At 38.6% G+C, this 20823-nt stretch overlaps 1 protein-coding gene across 5 annotated transcripts in view; it reads left to right on the plus strand.

The window, feature by feature from the left end:
- Positions 1 to 20823, plus strand: part of MAGI3 (membrane associated guanylate kinase, WW and PDZ domain containing 3) — a 261291-nt gene that overhangs the window by 170779 nt on the left and 69689 nt on the right. For 3 of the 5 annotated variants that reach the window (XM_075559534.1, XM_075559539.1, XM_075559545.1), the window contains exons 3-6: positions 6449 to 6568; positions 10020 to 10229; positions 15879 to 16056; positions 19270 to 19349. In XM_075559534.1, coding sequence (XP_075415649.1) covers positions 6449 to 6568; positions 10020 to 10229; positions 15879 to 16056; positions 19270 to 19349 — 588 coding nt within the window. The remainder of the gene's footprint in view (positions 1 to 6448; positions 6569 to 10019; positions 10230 to 15878; positions 16057 to 19269; positions 19350 to 20823) is intronic. The other 2 variants (XM_075559542.1, XM_075559549.1) reach the window with 1 other exon arrangement.

The following is a 20823-nucleotide window of genomic DNA, read 5'->3' on the forward strand; positions in this document are numbered from 1 at the left end:
TGGCTTGTCAACAGTAATGTGTTGTAGAGAGTATATATCTGGCTTCAGTGAGCCTTCATGCTTCCAAATGAGGTCATCAAGCTGCAACTTAATTGACAGGTTAGACTCTACCCCTTCACCTGTTGACGGGATTATGTCACAAAACAAAATTGCTTGATTCAAATTCTACTGATAGGTCAGGTGATATGAGGACTGATAGTTGACCATTGGGTTAAGCAAAGTAGATGACTGAGCATTGAAAACCTCCTTAGGGAGTGGAGAGGGTTCCAGAGAAAATGAGGGGGAAGGAATTAGAGACCCCAATATATGGAAGTCCTTGAACGTATTGTTACACATACAAGAGAAATGGTGTAATAACTGGAGGAAATGTAGAAAGCTTTACATAAGGTTTGTAGAATATAAGGAAAATAAATACAAAGAAAACATTTCTGGAATGCTGAAAGTAGTGAGAAGTTTTTATGCCTGTCTTGGGGTGTGTGATTTTGGTGGGGGTGGGGAGTGAAATGTGAAGACATTTCTAAACTGAAAACACAGCCACACTTGTCAAGTCTATTCTGATTCCTAGTGACGCTGTAGGACCAAGTGGAACTAGCATGTGGGGCTTCCATGGCGATAAACCTTTATGGAAACAAATGGAACCTTCGCCTGGTATAGTGGTTATGTTTTGGGCTGCGATCACCATGGTTGGCAGCTCACAACCACCAGCAGCTCCAAAGGAGAAGACTGGGCATTACAGTCTCAGAAACCCACAGGGGCTACTATGAGATAGCAATGACTGGACAGCAGTGAGTACCACATCTTCCTCACATAGAGCGGCTGGTGGATCCACACCACTGACCTTTCTGTTAGCAGCAGAGTACCTAACCTTTGACACCACGGTCTCAATGTTTTATAAGATAATTAAAATTAAAGCTACTTTACAAATCTTAGAAATATGTATGTTGGGATCATATTGCAACATTTTATTTCTATTAATGGAAGAAATTGTGGACATCATTGTATGAGGATGCTTCAAAAAAGTTTGTGGGATGGACATCCCTTTATGGAAGGGGTGCAGGGAGGAGACGAGCCAGGCAGGGGACAGTGTAGCAACCTTGAAACATACAACTTTCTTCTAGTTCCTAAATGCTTCCTCTCCACCCACTATCATGATCCCAATTCTACCTTACAAATCTGGCTAGACCAGAGGATGGACACTGGTACAGATAGGAACTGCAAACACAGGGAATCCAGGATGGATGATCCCTTCAGGACCAGTGCTGAGAGTGGCGATACCGGGAGGGTGGAGGGAGGGTAGTGTGGAACGGGGGAACTGATTACAGGGATCTACATATAACCTCCTCCCTGGGGGATGGACAACAGAAAAGTGGGTGAAGGGAGATGTTGGACAGTGTAAGATATGACAAAATAATAATTTATAAATTATCAAGGGTTCATGAGGGAGGGGGGGAAATGAGGAGTTGATGCCAGGAGCATAAGTGGAGAACAAATGTTTTGAGAATGATGAGGGCAATGAATGTACAAATGTGCTTTCCACAAGTGATGTATGTATGGATTGTGTTAAGAGTTGTATGAGCCCCCAATAAAATGATTTTTTGGAATGTTTTTTTAAATGAAAAACTTTTTCATTCCACTTTTCCACATAATCTTTGAGGCCCCCGGAATCCAGGCTGTCAGCAGAGCCGTGGCCTTCCCAAAGGCTTTCTAGAAGACCCTTTCTTGTCTCCCCCAGCTTTTAATAGCCCCAAGAAATCGCTGGCTTGTGGCAGCATAACTTGTCTCTGGTTTTGTTACCATTTGGCCATTTTTCTCCAAGTCTCTTTTCTTATAAAGAGACCAGTCACAAAGAAATTAGGACCCACCCTAATGATGTCATTTTAATAATTACTTCTATAAGAACCCTTTTTCCAAATAAGTCACCTTGGATAAGGCACTGAGGATTGGGACTCTGCGATGTATCTTTCTGGGGTATATGATTCAACCCATAACAAACATCTTGCTCAAGACCACTTAGAAAAAGAATAAAGCTCAGAGAGATTAAGTGCTTACTCAAAATTAAACTAGTAATAATAAATTAAGACTAAAACAAAGTTTATTCTGCTCCTTAGGTCAGTACTAGTTTCATAGTAGTTTCTATAATAAGGTTTGATTTTAGATTGGGTTTTACATATGCATTATATTTTTAGTAGAATTTATATGGATAATGTTGGCTTTTGCTGCAACGAAGTCCACCACAAAAACTTGATGTTTCAAAAGAACCACTATGAGTCAGCATCAGCTAGATGGCAGCATGTTTGGGCTTTTTGTTTTGTTTTGCTTTGGGTTTATATTATTTCTTAGGATTCTTTGAGTTGTCTAGGCTCTGCTGGGGCCATTCCTGTGACTATAGTCATTAGCAGCTGAGTTGGAGCTAGAGGGTTTAAGAAGGCCTAACTCACATATCTGACCCCTTGGCTTTGTTTGTTGGTTTGAGATCTCTGTTGATGGTGTCTCTCATCATTCACTTATCTAGCCTAAAGTTCCTTATATGGTGGTGGAAGCATTCCAAGAGGTTCAAGGTGGATGTCTAGACTCCAGAACCTACACACTTCGAGTCCTCCACCTTCAGTTGATCAAAACAAGTCCTAAGGCCAGTCCATATTCAGGGAGTGAGGCAGCAGGCTATGTTTTCCCCTCTATCACAGATAACTATATATCATAAATTGTAATCCTTGAAGGCACTTTCTAATTTAACTTTTATTGACTAAGGAGCTCTGGTGGCCTTAGAAGCACCATTTCCTAACTAAAAGGTAGGCAGCACAAATCCACCAGCAACTTGGAGGAGCAAGAGGGAAATCCAATGGGGCGACCCAATCCTGTCCTATAGGGGTCACTGAGAGTCAGAATTAACTTTAGAGCAATGGAGTTTTGGAACTAAAAGCTGTTCATTTGGAGCATCTAACCATGTAATTTTTGTCAGTATATGAAAAGCGTATGAAAGTTTGTCAATGAAACATGTTATGGGGGGGAAATAAAGTTGCGTTTTCCAGATCTTTTATTTGTGATTTAAAACATATCATTCTCACTTGAGGGGGACATTTAATTGACTATCACCCCTGCTGTATAGAAAAAGCATACGCATTATTTTCTGAGATAATCAACACTAAATACACCCACCAGAGTGCTCCTTAGAGGCAAGGGATGACGAGACTTCATATCACATCCTTTGGGCATGTTGTCAGGAGAGGCCGTCCCACGAGAAAGACATCGTGCTGGGTAGAACAGAGAGGCAGCCAAACAGGAACACCTCAAGGAGATGGATTAGCACCGTGACTGCAATGGGTGGTGCAGGACCAGGCAGGGTTTCCCTGTGGGTCAGAACTGACTGATGGCACCCAACAGTAACACCAACAAATGTTTTATCATACATTTTCCACAGGCCATAAAACACATAGAATGTCATACAATTCAAATGTGTGAGCAATTACGAGTTTCACTGATATAAAAATAGCATCATATGCCAGATATTATGCTAATTGAATTTATATACTTTCTATACTAAAAATAACTCACTGCCTTCAAGTTGATGCCAACTCATAGTGACCTTATAGGACATGGTAGAACTACTCTTACTGAGTTGTTCCTAGACTATAGCTCGTTATGGGAGTAGAAAACCTCATATCTTTCTCCCCAAAAGTACCTGGGTATTTCAAACGGTTGACCTTTCAGTTAGCAGCCAGTGGGGTAACCACCACTCCACCAGGGCTCCTTTGAAACTATTTACAGTTTCTCTGTTACAGCTATCTCTACTGAGCAGTCTGGTAGTACAGTGGGTTAAGCACCAAGCTGCTAATTGTGGAATTAAATGGTTCAGGCCCACCAGCCAATCTGAAGGGAAAAGATGAGGTAGTCTGCTTCCTTACAAATTTACAGCTCCGGAAACCTTTATGGAACAGTTCTATTCTGTCCCGTAGGGTCGCTGTGAGTTACAGATTCCTCAGCGGCAATGGGACATACCTACCATGGATCCTTGACTGGGCCGAGACTCTGAACAAGGTAGAAATGTTCCTTGTATGGGACCGTGGTGGCATGGTGGGTTACCTGGGCTGCTAACTACCAAATCAGCAGATTGAAACTGCCAGCTGCTCTGCAGGAGAAAGATGAGACTCTACTCCTGTAAAACTTGCAGTCTCCGAAACCCACGGGCAGTTCTGCTGTGAGCCAGAATGGACTCGGTGACAGTGAGCCGTGAGTGAGAAGTGGGAGTTGAAGGACAGTTCTCTAAAGAAACATTCTAAGCCAGGATCTAAAGGATGAGAGGAGATAGCTAGAGAGTAAGAAATGAAGGAGGAGGTCTTCAAGGAAAAAGGAATTACCATGTATACGCGGGTATAAGCCGACCCGAATATCAGCCAGGGCACCTAATTTTACCACAAAAGCTGCATTTAAAAATGTGCTGAAAAACATGAGTATATATGGTACATGGACAAAGTCCTTGAAGCCTCAAGGGGCAGTAAAAATATTTTAAAAGTCTAGCATGTCCGAGGCCTAGAGTATAAAAGGTGAGCCAAGGACCTTGTGTACTATATTGTGACAGTGTGTGTTAGTTTGAGTGCATTAGAGAAACAAATCCACAGAAACTCGTGTATAAGAGAGTTTTATATAAAGGGTAAGTGCACTTCAAGAAAACATCCCAACACAGTGCTGCCCAAGCCCACAAGTCCAACATTAAACCATTAACCCATATGTCCAACACTAATCCACAAAGTTCTCCTCCACCTCACAAAACAGACACAATGATGCCGACTGCAGGAGAAAAGCCGAATTAGTGAACATGTAAGCATCTCAGCGCTGGCAGGAGTCTCCACATAGGTGCTCCAGCACCCAGGGTTGCATCGGGCTAGGTCTATGTGGCTTCCCCTCAGGGATGTCTTGCAGGAAGTAAGCCTTGCCAGCTGAAGCAGGGAACTGGCTAAGGCAGCTGCACCCTGGTCAGACCAACAGAAAGCAAGAGACCCAAGAACTAGAAAGGCAAAGCTCACTGAGCCATTTATCCCTCTGCCCTTCAATTAACCCCACATGTGTTTATTAGCCAGGTCGGCACAATAAACGAACTATTTCACAGAGTCTGGATTTTATGCTGAGGGTAATTTGGGATTACCCTGGATTTAGAGAGGCTTTGCTATGTTTTTGCTCAGATTGTTATTTTAGCAAGAACACTGGCTGTGGTCTGCAGTTTACGTGCTGGGTGTAGCTCGGAAGGGCAAATGTTAGTGTGGGAAGCCAACAGTACTGGGTGAGTGTAAGAATCAAGAACTCATGAAAAATTAACTGCCACCAGTTTGTGCTGACTCATCGCGACTCTGTAGGATAGGGTAGAACTTCCCTGTGAGTTTCTGAGACCGGAACTCTTTGCAGAAGCAGAAAGCCCACGGCCAGAAAAATATGTAAGTCCTGGAAATATTTAGGGAGTGGAATTGGTTTTGATGACTAAATGTGAAGTAGCGAGAGGTGCTCAGGAAGACTGGTTCTTAGATTCCTGGCCTGGCATGCCATTGTTTTAGTAGAAAACATAAGTGGAGGAACAGGTTTGGGAGGTGTCCTTGCTCAGGATTTGCTACCTTATTTTTGTAGGGATCCTTGAGACTGATTCCCAAATGCCATTCTCAGACTGACCAACTGAACTTTTTTTGGTATTCTGTAGTATTTGAAATGGCATTTCTAATATTAGTTCATAAAAGTAACTCTTGTTTAGTATATTCCTTCAGCTATAACAATGCTGCTATAACCGAAATCTGAAAATTTCGTAACATATACAAGGACTCCTTAGTATGTAGAAATTTAGCCATCTGTTGTAAAAAAAATTACTTCTAAATTGTTTGAAATTGTCTCAATACAATAATAACTAAGAATCAATATGTAATACCTATTTGAAGCCTTTTATTCATTATCAGTGTGTTCATGTTTTAGAAAGAAAGTTTAGTAAGATAACTTTTTAAAATGTTCTGTGCTTTTTGTGGCTTCTGGAAGTAGAGAGTCAGCTTATGCCCTTGCTTGGGAAGAGAAGGTCCCGTGGGACAGCCGCGATCACCAGTGAGAGGTAGTGGGTGTCTCTCTCCTTTCACCTGAGAAAGTAAGAATGCTGTAGAGGAAGAATGAACGGTTTTCTGTCAGGAAGTTAAGTCTCCTTTGACCTTTTGGAGAATTTTGGAGTCTTGGTGGTTTTAAATTTCATGGCCACCAGCAGATTTTATTAACGTTTATGTAGTCCTCCCACATTATTTATTATCCTACTTTCATCTAGTAATGTTAATTTGCCTAAATGATTCTAACCCTCCTATAGGTACAATATATTTAATAGTCTGTTTCCCCATGTGTTCTTTATAGATTAACTTTTCTATTTCTACTTTGTAAGTTTAAAAGAACTTTACAACTTTTTTTTTCTTTTTCTTTTTTTTTTTCCCCTTAGGCACTACAAGGGCCCCCAGGGATGGGGAAGTACCAGGGGTGGACTATAATTTCATTTCTGTTGAGCAGTTCAAGGCACTGGAAGAGAGTGGAGCACTGTTAGAAAGTGGAACGTATGATGGTATGTCCCCCAATACTAACAATAACAAAAACCCAGACAACTGTCTCAATGACTAGAATTATTTCAGACAGATTTTAATTTGTAAAAGACCCTTTTAAAAAAAGTTTTCCTTTTTTCTTCTTTTCACTTGGCAATTTATAATTTACTAATGTAGAATTAGATAAAACAATAAGCAAAAATATTCCATCACATTATAAACTTGACTGTGGATAATATACCCAAAAAATCAGTCAAACTGTCCTGTTTAAATCTTTCTTAGTAATTCACATTCATTTTTTAACTCAGCAAGTATTTGTTGATTGCTTTCAACTTGCTCTAGAAAGAGCATTCAATAAATACATAATTTTAACTTCAATATATCCAGATATCCACTTATGCTCTATCTAAAAGAGGAATTCCTCATTATTTCTCTCTTTGTGTTATGAGCTCACCTTTTCTAGTGCAATCACTTCACTGCAGCGGCTCTCACAATGTCTCTGTTTACTTTCACCATCACATTGTAAGCCCACTGGACCAGCTCTTGCTTGGACTGTTGCAGTTGATCTGATTTGTTACCGTTTCTTTCTTTCATCCAGTTTACCCTGTCCATTGCTACCGTGGTAGTCATTTTCGGGCAGAAGGGGTTGATCATATCCTATTCGGGACCTTCATTGATTTTCTTCAGCCTACTAAGTTTGACCAACTGCCTGTTCTGGGCTTACTTCCTACTACTACTCACTCACTCACTCATTCATTTGACTTTTTAAAAAATTCATTAGACCCTTCCTTCATTCATTCAACAGCCATTTACTGTGGATTTACTATGTGCCAAATACTTTCAGAGGCTAAGGTACTATGATGACCCAGATGATATGATAATGCCTTCATAAAGCCTAAATTTAGAGGCCAGGCCTTCAAAACACAAATACACAAAGTAACTAAAAATTGAGATAAATCTTAGTAAAGAAACAAAAATAAGAGGTGTAAAGGAAATAATACTCTTCCATAAAATGGCCAATGAAGACTTCTCAGAGAAAATGACAGCTTACTTGTTTTTATTTTTATGTTAATGGCCTATCTTTATCAAACTTCCCTGTATAGGAGACCTTTCTGATGTGTTTAATGTTTGTGTTTTTGTTTTGTTTGTGTCTTTTGTGTGCATGTATTTATTACTTACATTGTATTGTATCTCTGTATTCTATATCTCATTTCATTTTTTTATGGTTTTCAATTACTACTGTATTCTTTAGATTCATTCAACTTGCTATACTGGATTTACATGTAATTCATTGCATTTAATAGCTTCATAGTTCTTCATGTAGTGAATCTGTGGCATTTTGCTTAATTATATTCACCTAATTACTGGACACGCAGATGGCTTTCAGCACCCCATCACCACAGATAAAGCTACAATGAATATGCCTTCTTATTGATCTGTATGAGAATGTCTATGGATAGTTTATGTCAGAGCAGAGTTGTTTGCTCAAGATATTGTTTTATTTTTTAATTACACATTTCGAATCAGGTAAACCTTGTGAAAGGGTTACTCGACCCGCAAAGGGGTCGTGACCCACAAGTTGAGAACTGCTGATCTAATGGTTGCAGGAGTAGCATCTTGTGTTAATTTTAGTTTGTCTGATTGCTAGAATATTTTTTCATATACTTACTAGTCTTTTGGACTTGGGAAAATTCCGGATACATTTGCTTTGTCAACTTTTTGTAACTGTGATTCCTATCATATTCTGGCCTTTAGATATATCTTAAGATATTTAGATATTAATTCCTAAGTAGGTTTAGATATTTCATATCCCATCTCCCTCTGTGTCCCCTGTTAATCATGCCCATGTTTCTCTATTGAACAAAAATTCTTAATTTGAATGTATCAAAGTTATCACTGTTTTCTTTATGATTTATACTTTTCGAGTTTTGTTTAAGGAGTTCTTCTATGGCCTTGATTGCAAATATGTGCCCTTACATTTCTACCATTAAGTTTAAGAACTTGGTATATGACAAAGAGGCATGTTACATATTATATATTATCATATGCACAGCTCTATAAATTATCACGAAAATGTAAATTGAAACAATGGCCAGAAACGATTTCACAACTATTTGATTAGCAAAAATGTTTTAATCTGGTAGTGTGGACAATTGGCAGCTCTCGTCCACTGCTGTTGAGAGTATGACATTATATGGTCCCTTTGGAGAGCATTTGGTCAGTAGCAAGTTCCTTTGAAGATGAACATAACGTGCGGCTCAGCAATTCTCTTTCTAGCTAGCTGCTCTTCAGGAACTCTGTGCAGCAGATTCATTGTAATGCTGTTTATAACAGTGAGGAAATAGAATAACTCCTTGAGTAGGGGAACTAATAAAATACACTTGGGTTTGCTCATAGAAACGGACGAGTGTACAGCAGCTGAATTAATTAGATTTATATGATCAATTTCAATATATCTTAGAATTATAGTTATATAAAAATCAGTTACAAAAACATATAATCTACATGCTAGTTTTTATTTAAAATAACATGAAATGTTACAAAAATAATATGAAATGTTATGAGAACACTTTTTAAATAAAGTTTTTATGAGAATAATTGTGTATATGTTCAAATGCTTATATATACGTTCTAGATGTACACAATCATAGGAAAAGAACACACACCAACTTAAGGAGAGAGGTCACCTCAGGGATGGAGAGGGATGGAAGGGCAGAAGACTAGGACTTTACATGTATGTTTAACTACTGAAAATTCCCCATTGGGTTTGATAAATTGAGGTATCAATTGTTTTCATTCTATTCTGGAATATTTATTTTTGCTGCAAAAAAATTAGGAATACTCAATATGTCTTGCTTTCCTAGAGTAAGCCAATATTGAATTACACTAGTACTCTTTATTTGTTCAATAACTTGTGAGATAAAGTAATATAATTAGAATGCTCAGAGAAACTTTTAAAACTTGCCTTTATATAAACAGCCTTCATTTTAGCACAAATCAATTAGTTCTCAGCTTTATGCTGCCCACGTATTTCCTCATTTTGCTAAAAGAATTATGTTTCACATTAGAATAAAATTATGTAAGTTTGTTTTCTCCTCCTTTACTCCCACCTTTTATACCAGTTAGTCTTACATGAGAACATTTAAATGCATGTTAGGTCCTGATTCAGAACCCATGTAAAGAAGCCTTGGAGGAATACATTTATCTACATATGTAGAATCAACTACCAGATGTGGGAATTGAGAGAGATAATATGTGGTGACTTTAGTCTTACAGGCACTTGAGAAATTAGTTCTTTTCTTTCTACCTCTCACCCCCTTACTTCACCTTTAAAAAGGTATGTCTCCTTATGGCCAAAGAAGGGTGTTCAGAAAAGTCGATGTAAGATGACTGGGCAGAGAACCTGCTAGGTCATGATGTTCTGACCTCATTCAGCATGAACACTTTCCCCTGCTGCTCTTTGGCCCACTGCAGGAAACTTCTATGGAACTCCCAAGCCGCCAGCAGAACCCAGCCCTTTCCAGCCGGACCCAGTTGATCAAGTCCTCTTTGATAATGAGTTTGACACAGAATGCCAAAGGAAGCGAACTACATCTGTCAGCAAGATGGAAAGAATGGACAGCTCTCTTCCTGAAGAGGAAGAAGACGAAGACAAGGATGCTGTTAATGGCAGTGGAAATACAGGTTTGCAAATAAATAAACTTCTAATTGCTCTTCCAGGGTGATTTTTCCGTGGCATTTAATTAGAAGTAGTCTTTTTATTTTTAGTACAATGGTGGGAGTCTACATTTGTGAAAGATTTGTGTGTAGAGCAAAGTGCCTGTGTCAGAAGTAAAAACTTTGCCTATTACCATATAATTACAAATTACCATTAGTACTAGTATAATATGCCATTATTCTGCCATCTAAAGCATATATAAAATTTTATTTCTGATCCTGGAATATGAGTCTTTTGGGCCAACCACTACTTTTCAGGATTTGAAGAAAATTTACACATTTTCAGAGATAGTCATCAAACAAAACAAAGTATCAAGAGTTTAGAAATAATACCAATAAAAATTGACTGAGACATTTGCCAGTAGTATTTTTAATATATATTCTTGGTATTTTTTCATAAATAATTTTACTGGGGGCTTCTACAGCTCTTCTGACAATCCATACATCAATTGTTTCAAGCATATTTGTACATATGTTGCCATCATCACATTTAGAACTTTTCTTTCTACTTGAACACTTGGTATCAGCTCCTTTTCCCCCTCTCCCACCCTTGTGAACTTTTGATAAGTTATAAATTATTGTTCTCATATCTTATACTGTCCGCTGTCTCCCTTAACCCACATTTCTATTGTTCATCCCCCTCAGAGGGTTGGGGTGAGTTATAGGTCGATCCTTGAGATCAGTCCCCCCCCCCACCGTTTCCTTACCCTCATGGTATTGCGACGCCCATTACTGTTCCAGGGGGGGTTATCTGTCCTGGATTCCGTGTATCCAGAGCTTCTATCCATGCCAGTGTTCATGCTCCGTAAATTCTGAATATATTCAAAGCCAACTTCCAAATTTGGTGTTAATGGCTTATATTTTTCAGTAAGTGCTAAACAAACTAAAATTCAGTAATAGAAAATCTCCTATTCTTTACACTAATAATTGAGAATAGGAAACCATAGAATTTCAACAAAATCCGTTTCAGTAATATTTATTGTAGTCATTCCTTTCAAAACACTGGAATATAAAATTAGTGTTAGAATGTTTGCTTGTTTTGTCCATTCCTGTCTCCCTAATATCAAAACATACCTGGAACACAGTAGGAACTAAAACAGATTTTTAAAATAAAAATTAAGTTGGTGTCCCCAAATGAGTGAATTTGATCTGCCCCCAAATTTATGGAACCCATTACTATGTTATTATTCCTACTAATCATGTTCTTTTCCTTCATCAGTCTGAAAAGAGACAAGCGGTCATGAGAGTAGGAGAGGGGGAGGGAGGGTGAAAAGAGGAGCTGATAACAGGGGCTCAAATAGAAAGCAAATGTTTAGGAAATGATGGCAGCATATGTACCAATATGCATGATACAATTGATGTATGGATTGTTATAAGAGCTGCAAGAGCCCCAATAAAATTATCTTAAAAATAAATAGAATCTGAAAAATAAAAATTATATTTTTTCCAGATAATTTTTACTGGATTTTTTGCACAGCAATAATATAAATATTTCTTGAATAGATAAATGAATTTATAGCATGCTATTTGTAATTCCTTGAAATATTAAGTATAAATGAAGCTACCAAAAAGTTCCAGATAAAAGTAATACATTTTAAAATGTATTCAGAAGTTGCTTTCCATTAACAAAAACAAACTGCTATGGATCATATTTGAAATGATTAAAAAAGAGTATGTTTTACGTATTTATTCAGCAAATGTTTTTCAACTAAGCTGCTAGAAACTGATGGGCATTGTTGTAAGTACTGGAAAGACATCGGTGAACAAAGATTCAAAGTTCTCTTGTGTAACTTAGCTTCTGGTGAGAGACAAAAACTATCTACCTTAAATAAATCATTATGTATTATTTATTTGTAAGTTAGTTAATGGCACCTAACTAAAAAATAAATAAAGCAGCAGAGGTAGTTAAGAAGAGCAGCAGACAGGTAGTTTGCCACTTTAGAGAGACTGACCTGGAAGACTTCATTAAGAAAGGCGCTTGGTTAAAACTGAGGGAGGAAGCAAGCCCAGAACATCAGGATGAGCAACCTTCCGACTGAAAAAAGCTATGTGTATAAATACCAAGGTAGAAGCATGCCTGGAATAATCAGCCAACAGCAAGGGAGCTGGTGTGGTTGAAGCAGCGTGTTGGAGGGGAAGAGAATGTAACCAGTGAGGACAGTCAGATAATGATGGGATAGGGGTTACATATTAATAGACCTTTACAGGCCACTGGAACGATTTTGGTTTTTATTCTAACATGAGAAACAATTATGGGCAGAAGAATAATGTTTTAACAGACTCATCCTATCTATTGAATTCAAAATAAACAGTAGAAGAGTATGGGACTTTTAAACAGGGTGAGCAGACTTAGACAAGGTGATAAGAATTATCATTTGCTGACATACTAGGTGTGAGGGTTGAGAGAACAGAGTCAAAGGTGACTCCAAAACTTTTTACTGGAGTACCTGAAAAAATGGAATTGCATTTATTGAAATTGGAATAATTGCAAAAGAAGGTTTAGGTTAGAGGTTACAAGGGAAGAGATTATTAGGCACTCAACGTGGGATGTTTAAATTTGAGATACCCATTAATGATCTGATTGAAAATGTAATGTTTAAAGTTAGATTTAAAAGTCTTAAGTTCTGATTTTAAAAATTCATATTTGGACACTGTCAGCATGTAGCATATAGTAATGACACTGGATGAGGTCTCAAGAGAGTTAGTATAGAAAGATGAGAAAAGGCCCAAGGACAAACATTTGACATGTGGAAGTCATAGAGACAGAGAAGAACCTGTGAAATCAGAGTAACTCATGAGAGGGCAGTGTCCTGGAAGTCAAAGAAAGAAAACATGTTAAGTAAAAGAATGATCAACTATGACAGATGCTGCTGAAGTAAGCTCAAGTAAGTTAGGGACTGAGAACTATCACTGGATTTTACTATATGAGGTTACTGGGGACCTTGATTAGAAATGTTTTATTGATGAAAGACTCAAAAAGCCTTATCAGAAGAGATTCTGAAGAAAGGTTGAAGAATAGAAGTGGAGCGGCAAACCCATACCCATTGTCATGGAGTTGATTGGGGTGTGTGTGTGTGTACAAGTCTGTAATCCTTATAGAAGTAGAGAACACATCTTTCCCCCTTGGGGAGACTGGTGGTTCAAACCACTGACTTTCCAGTTTACATCCATACACTGAACTACTGGACCAATAGGACTCCTTTCAGAAATGGAAATAAGTCTTTCAAGGAAGTTGGTGCATCAGAGGAAAGACCAGAGGGGAACGCGTACTGACTGTTTTCATTTTAGTGACTAGAGGAAAAGCTTGCATGTAGAGAGAGACAGTCTACCAGATAGGAAAGATAGGGGGTACAGGTGAGAGAGTAGAGAATTGCTATAGGCAAGAGTAGATGGGAGATGGCTTATCACTGGAGGGTTACCTTTGGCTAGGAGTACAAACAGTTCTTCCATAGTAACAGAAGAGGGAGTGAATTACCTTGGTGACTGGTAATGGTAAGAGCTTAGTGAAGTTCTCTCCTACTGTTTTTCTCAGAAATAGGAAGTAAGGTCATCCAGCAAGAATAAGTCTAAGCGTATAGAAGATCTGAGGAAAAGGAAAATATGAAATAGTTAACCTAGGAAGGTGTGAATGAATCAGCTACAGAAACATGATTGTCATATATAATCAGATGCCCACTTGAGGTTGTTGATGTTGATGTATAATGTCAAATTAATTTTGACTTATAGACATGGAGTCTGTTCCAGCTCATAGACACCCTTGTGACCTATTGGACAGAGTAGAACTGTCCCTGTCAATTTCTAAGGCTATAAATTTTTATGGGAGCAGCTGGTAGATTTAAACTACTGTCCTTGCAGTTAGTAGCCCAAGTAGTAATTCACTACATAACCAGGACTACTTAGAAATTGCATAAAACTCACTGCTCTCCAGTCAACTAGATGATAGTGACCTTACAGGAGCAGAGAGTTTCACTGTTCTGAGGAGCAGCTGGTGGGTTTGAACTACCAACCCTGTGGTGAGCAGCCCATCGCCTAGCCCACAGCAGAACCAGGTCTCTTGAGAGGCCCTATGTTACAGGGTAAATCTGCCCCATAGGGTTTCTTAGGCTGCAACCTTTACTTGAACAGATGGCCAGGTCTTTTTGCCCAAGGTTAGTGATGATGAATTTAGATTGAGGACAGGTAGCATGGGTTCAGCTGCATGGGTGCAGTTATAAGAGTAAGTGAAAGAACAGGACTTACACAGGATTTTGCTTTAGGCAGGCAAATATAATGAAGTGAAGCTGGAGCAAGAGGATCCAGGGTGTTTACCAGATTGATAACTATAGATCGATAGTGGAATTTAAGTTGGAAAAGTAGAACACGGAGGACAGACATCACTGGGGCATAAGAGGGGACGGTGTTGGAGGGGGAGAGTTGAGGAATGGTGAAAGCTTCTAAGAAGAATTAATAGAGTGTAAGATTAGGCTGAATAGATGATAGTGGGACTTGAAGTGCTATAAGAAATTCTATTTAATGATATTCAAGACCTCTTCTAAGATTCTCTGATTCTGAGGCATTACCTGCACTTTGGAGTTGTTAATGTGATATTCTGTAGTCTCTAAGGCCTGTGCTATGTGCACTAGGCAGCTTGATATAGGACAGCAGTTCTCAACCTGTAGGTCACGACCCCTTTGGGGGTCAAACAACCCTGTCACAGAGGTTGCCTAAGACCATCAGAAAACACGTATTTCCAGTGATCTTAGATGCCGAGACACCATTCCTCTATCCATCTTCAGGCGATCCACCCGCATGCGGATATACCCACCTACAAGTACCCGGCATGAAGACTGTTACCCATGCTACACCATGCTTCAAGTCAAAATTTCATGTGTTTTTAATTAGAAATAAATATTTCATAATATATAATTGCATGTTGTTTGTGATTAATCACTATGCTGTAGTTATGTTCAATTGGAACAATGAAAATACATCCCGCATATTAGATATTTACATTATGATTCATAACAGTAGCAAAATGACAGTTATGAAGTAGCAATGAACATAATTTGATGATTGGGGTCACCACAACATGAGGAACTGTATGAAAGGGTCACAGCCTGAGGAAGGTTGAGACTCACTGGTCTAGGAAATAAGAGCATGCATGAACCACTTAGATTTGAATTCTGCTTCTACTGTTCACTAGCTGTGTGTTCTTGGCTAAGTTAACCTCTCTGTGCCTATTCTTTTTCATCTATAAAATGGAAATAAAGAAAACAACATATGCTGGTAGAGTGGTTGTGAGGATCTCATAAGGGTTAATACATGTCAACTCCTAAAATGACGGCCTGTGTTAAGTGCTGCTACTGCTGGTGGTGGTGATGTGATAAACTAAATTGCCTCTGGTATTATTTGTTTCCTTTTCAACCTAGTATCTCAGGTACTATACAAGGTTAATGACACTTAGCAAATGAATAAAATCTACAGTGTTGATTTTGTTTTTATGCCAGTGAATATGGAAGAATGTGTTCATAACAGACACAAGGGCATATTTGGCATTTTGTTTGAAAGCAAGAAGACTTTGTGAAGACGAGTGTGACTTTACCCACTTTTCATCCTGTGCTGTTCTGTTTTGAATAGCAGAAAACAGAGAGAGGCATTCTGAAACATCTGACTGGATGAAGACCGTCCCAAGTTACAACCAAACAAACAGCGCCATGGACTTTAGAACCTACATGTTGAGAGATGAGACCCCAGAACCACTGCCCCCAAACTGGGAGATGGCCTACACAGACGCAGGGGTGATCTACTTCATCGAGTAAGCACTGCCCGCGCCCTGCAGCACGCCGGGCGGCTACCCTGACACTGCCCTCAGACCTGAGCTCGCGTCAGCTTTCCAACGCTTCCACTCCATCTGCTTTCTTCACAGAAAGATTCTTCATCTGGTTATCTCCCTAGATGACACTTCATTGCTCTTTGCCTGGAATAAAGAAATGACATGTTTGAGCTCTGGTTTTACAAAGGCAGGAGGATTGAAACAGCTTAATCACTAATCATGAAAAATGTAAAGAGTATAGGGTGTTCCCCTTTTCTTTCTTCCCACTGTCCCCAGCCCCCTAACTTTTTGTTAGACTGTCCAGTCTAAGGAGCATTTATTTCAAGAATCACCATCATTTGAGAAGGCGGGGAGGAAGCTAGATATTTATAATCTGAGCTAAATATCTTCAGTCCAGGGCTCTTGGTTTAATATGTTAAGTCCGATAATCTAGTTATATAATCTAGAAGGAGAATGTCACTGATCCTCAAAGTAACTGATACAATATAAATTCACAGACAGACTAAACTATTTTTAGGGAAAAATGCTATTAGCATACTATTTATAGAGATGTTGAATACAACTATGTTAGACCAACCTAAAATAATACATTATTTGTACCAAGGAAGAATAATATTGCTAATGGTTTATCAGACATACTATTATGAAAAATGTTTATTTATATATATATTTGAAAAATGTTTACATTCGTATGCAGTGGTGATGCTGATCTTTCATTTGCTGGGAGGTAAAATAGTAATATCGTTAAGTTACAGGATGTAATAATTGAATAATTAAATAGTGAGGACTGGGCACTACACTCAAAGAACAAATACTCAGATGAATTAAGGGTGGGAGTCGTGAATCTGGTTCCTCAATTAATCCCAGGATCACTTGTTTCTTTTACAGTGATCATCTCCACTGTACTAGGTGAAGTTTTTTTGGCCATCTATGGAACATTATTGAGTACACTATATATTTATACAAAGTTAATGGCTAGGATTTTACAAGACAGACAAAGTCAGGCATATTTTTCTCTAGGGACAATTTCAGGAGGGTTTCAAGGGTAAGTTAGACTTTCGACTTTTGTGCTGACTTTAGAATTAAACCCTGAAGAAAGATGCAGAGTCAATAGAAGAGAGTCAGATATCTTTATAAATAGATTATGGGACACTGAATCTTATAGAACTTCTTCCTTTAAACAAGAATAAGTTAATAATTAACAGGGGAGAAAGTATTAAATATCTGTAAAGATCAATGCCAAGCCCCATGAAGATTGCCTAAAAGCAGAAACTTGAAAGAGACAAGGACCGTCCTCCAGAGCCAACAGAGAGAAAGGCTTCCCATAGAGCCAGTCCCTGAACTAAGCCCCCTGAACAGTGAGAAAACGTATTGCTGTTTGCTTCAAAAAGAAAGAAAGAAATGTCCTGGTTGAATTTATTTACTGCTTTTTTTGTTTGCTTAATATAGCTAATTCATGTGTGTTCGAGCTTTGTTTCTGTTGCCAGAAGAACGTGCAGTTGGAAGAAAAGAGCATTAGGATAGGCAGTTAGCTGTTCAGTGTTGAAGAACTGATGGACACTTCTTACCATGGGAAATATTGAGTAAACTCCTAGGGCGGTGGCCACATCTGCTGACTTGGGAATTTATTGCGCATCACTTTGGTTAAGCTTTTCTGATGTAGAAATTTTGAGTTTGCTCAATCAAGCTATTTCCGTGTTGGTTTGTTTGTTTGTTTGTTTCCTGCTCTTTGGAGGTCTGGTCCCTTCTGTTTCACTGAAATGGACTGGTTTTAGTTTGGTAGGTTCTCTCTGACAGTGCGGTTAACAGCCTTTGGGAAGCAGCATCAATGTCTCCTACATTGCTTAACCCTGTTTCAGTTTGCAAAAAAGTCTGTCTACCTTAATCTCCCAACTATTGTCCTACCTGGTAACTTGTGAGAAATGACTCCATACTTTTAAAAGTAGATCAAGGTCACAAAAGTTTTAGATGATAGGATTCATTCCCTAAAGCTATGGCCAAGGCAGAGATTAGTTGAGTTTGAGTAATATTAAAGGCAGCAAGAAAAGATAGTGTAAAGTTCACATTGTTACTTTCACAGTACTTTGGTAATAACTTTTCTTTCTTTCATGTCATCACACTCTAGAGAAACTGAAACTAACACGGCTTGTCTTCTCATCAACATGGTGACTTTTTCTTAGGAGCAGTGTCTACTGCTTGATGCTCCCTCTGAAGCTATCAGACCACTAATTAAATGCAACTGAAACTGCTCATAAAAAGCATCCTTGGCTTACTTAAAGAAAGCAGAAGTTGTTTCTCTCTGTTCTAGCTTCCCCCCCCCCCACACACACACCCTAAATGTGTAGTGAATGCTGATGAAAACTTGTTTGGTAGAGTCAAGTTTAACTCTTTAACTTATCGTTTGTACTCTAATGTAGCAGATGCAGCCTCTTTAAAAATTTTTATTTGATTCTGTTTTATTTTGAAGAGGCTTCATTAAAATCATGCTCTGTGAGGGCAAGGAGTCGCTGTGATTATTCCCCCCATATCCCAAGCCCAGCACAGGCCCTACATGTGATAAACAAAGCCCAGGCATTGCTGTGGAGCCCATTCTGATTCGCAGCAACGCCATGTGTTTCCCAGTACCTCTGCTCCATAGGTTTTCCAAGCTGTGGCCTTTCAGAAGCAATCTCCATGGCTCCATGGCTTTCTATAGGTGGGTTTAAACCACAGTCTTTCAGTTAGTAGTTGAGTAATTAACCATTTGCACTGTCTTTACACATTGGCACGCAGTAAATATAGTTAGTTTGTTTGTTCACGGGAAAGATCCAGGAACCCAGCAAGCAAGGTTTTTAATGCAGCCTTTTCAGCTACATAATGTTCTACATGTGACTATGCCCCCCATTCTCCCCCCCCCCAACACACACGCTCACCATGAAGACATTTTTTATTGCTTAAGTGTCTTTTATTCTGTACTTGGCATTTTATCCCATCTTTATAGTCTCTATTCTAAAATCCGTGCCTCCAGCATTACCTTTACTTTATGGAAGTTTAGATACAACAGAGCTGAGAACAATAGGATTATTGAATCTGAGGTAGACAAATGGAACCTGTAGGAGATAAATGTTCAAACACCACATCTCTTTTAGTCATTCTTAGTCTTTGCTTTTAAAATACTTTTTTTTACTGTTTCTAATTGAGATCTTTATTCTACAGCCACAATACCAAGACAACCACCTGGCTGGACCCCCGTCTTTGTAAGAAAGCCAAAGCCCCTGAAGACTGTGAAGATGGAGGTAGAGATTCAGAACCTTTCTATACTGTGCTTATTTTCTTAATCCCATTCTTACTCTTCTTGCTTAGATAATGAGTTTTAAAATCAAACAGATAATAATGTGCATAAGCACATAAGCAATCAAGTAACTCTGGTTATTATATCTTTGCATATAGTTATAACAGAATTTATTTCTCTCTTTTTTGGTATTATCTAATTACATTCTTTCTTTAAAATAGCTTAATAAAAACGAATTTTCCTATTCTTTGACATATGTTCTAACCATAGGCTTTTGAAATTCCAAATGTTTTGATAATGAGGCACTTTCATAATTACAGAGTAGCCTCATGCCTGTTGAACATTTGAAAAATGTATTTAATTTGGTGTCCATTCCTGGACATCCAACTGGAAATAATCCATTTTGTACACACTCCAAAGAAAACTGATCCAACAGAATATAGAAATGATCGAACAGTGTCACTAGTATCACACACAAGTAAATTTTGCTCAAGATAATTTGAAAATGATTGCAGTAGTACATTGACAGAGAATTGCCAGAAATTCAAGCTAGATTAGGAAGAACAAGGGGTATCATTGCAGATGTCAGATGAATCTTGGCTGAAAGCAGAGAATACCAGAAAGATGTTTACCTTTGTTTTACTGACTTTGAAAAGAATAGGTGAATCAAACTATGGATAGCATTGGTAAGAATTCTGGAGCAATTAATTTTGCTCATGAAGAACTCATACATAGACCAAGAATCAGTTGATTGAACATAACATGGGAACACTTCCTGGTTTAAAATCAGCAAAGCTAAGTGCTGGCATTGTATCCTTTCACCATTCTTACTCAGTCTGTGTGCTCAACAAAATCTGAGAGGTGAGATTATGTGAAAAAGACGAGGGCATCAGAACTGGAAGAAGTCTCATTGAGACGTGTTTGAGGTATGCTAGGCAGCACAGTTTCTCCTGCTGAGAGTGAAGGAGGCTTGAAGCACTTTCTGATGAAGAAGATCCAAGACTATGGTCTTCACTTTGAATTACGCCTCCACTTAAAGAAAGCAAAAATACTTGGAACTGGACTAAGAGGCGCGATCATAATAAGTAGAGAAAAGAGTGAAGTCAAGGATTTCATTTTGCTTAGATGCACAATCAGTGCTCATGGAAGCAGCAGTCAGGAGATAAAAATGTATGCTTCATCGGGCCTCTGTGCTGGACCGTAGAAGACCTCTCTAAACTATTAAAAAGCAAGGATTTCACTTGGGTATCTTCTGACCCAAGCCAGAAGATATGCATGCATATCCCCTCATATACATGCATGTGCTGAATAAGGTAGACAGAAGAAGAATTGATGTATTTGGATTATGGTGTTGGCAAAGAATATTGAATATACCATCTACCAGAGGAATGAACATGTCTGTCTTGGAAGAAGTATAGCCAAAATAATCCTTAGTGTGACAATAGCAAGACTTCATTTCACATATTTGGGACATGTTA

The sequence above is a fragment of the Tenrec ecaudatus genome, chromosome 1 (assembly GCF_050624435.1).
Source record: "Tenrec ecaudatus isolate mTenEca1 chromosome 1, mTenEca1.hap1, whole genome shotgun sequence".
Classification (NCBI taxonomy): Eukaryota; Metazoa; Chordata; class Mammalia; order Afrosoricida; family Tenrecidae; genus Tenrec; species Tenrec ecaudatus.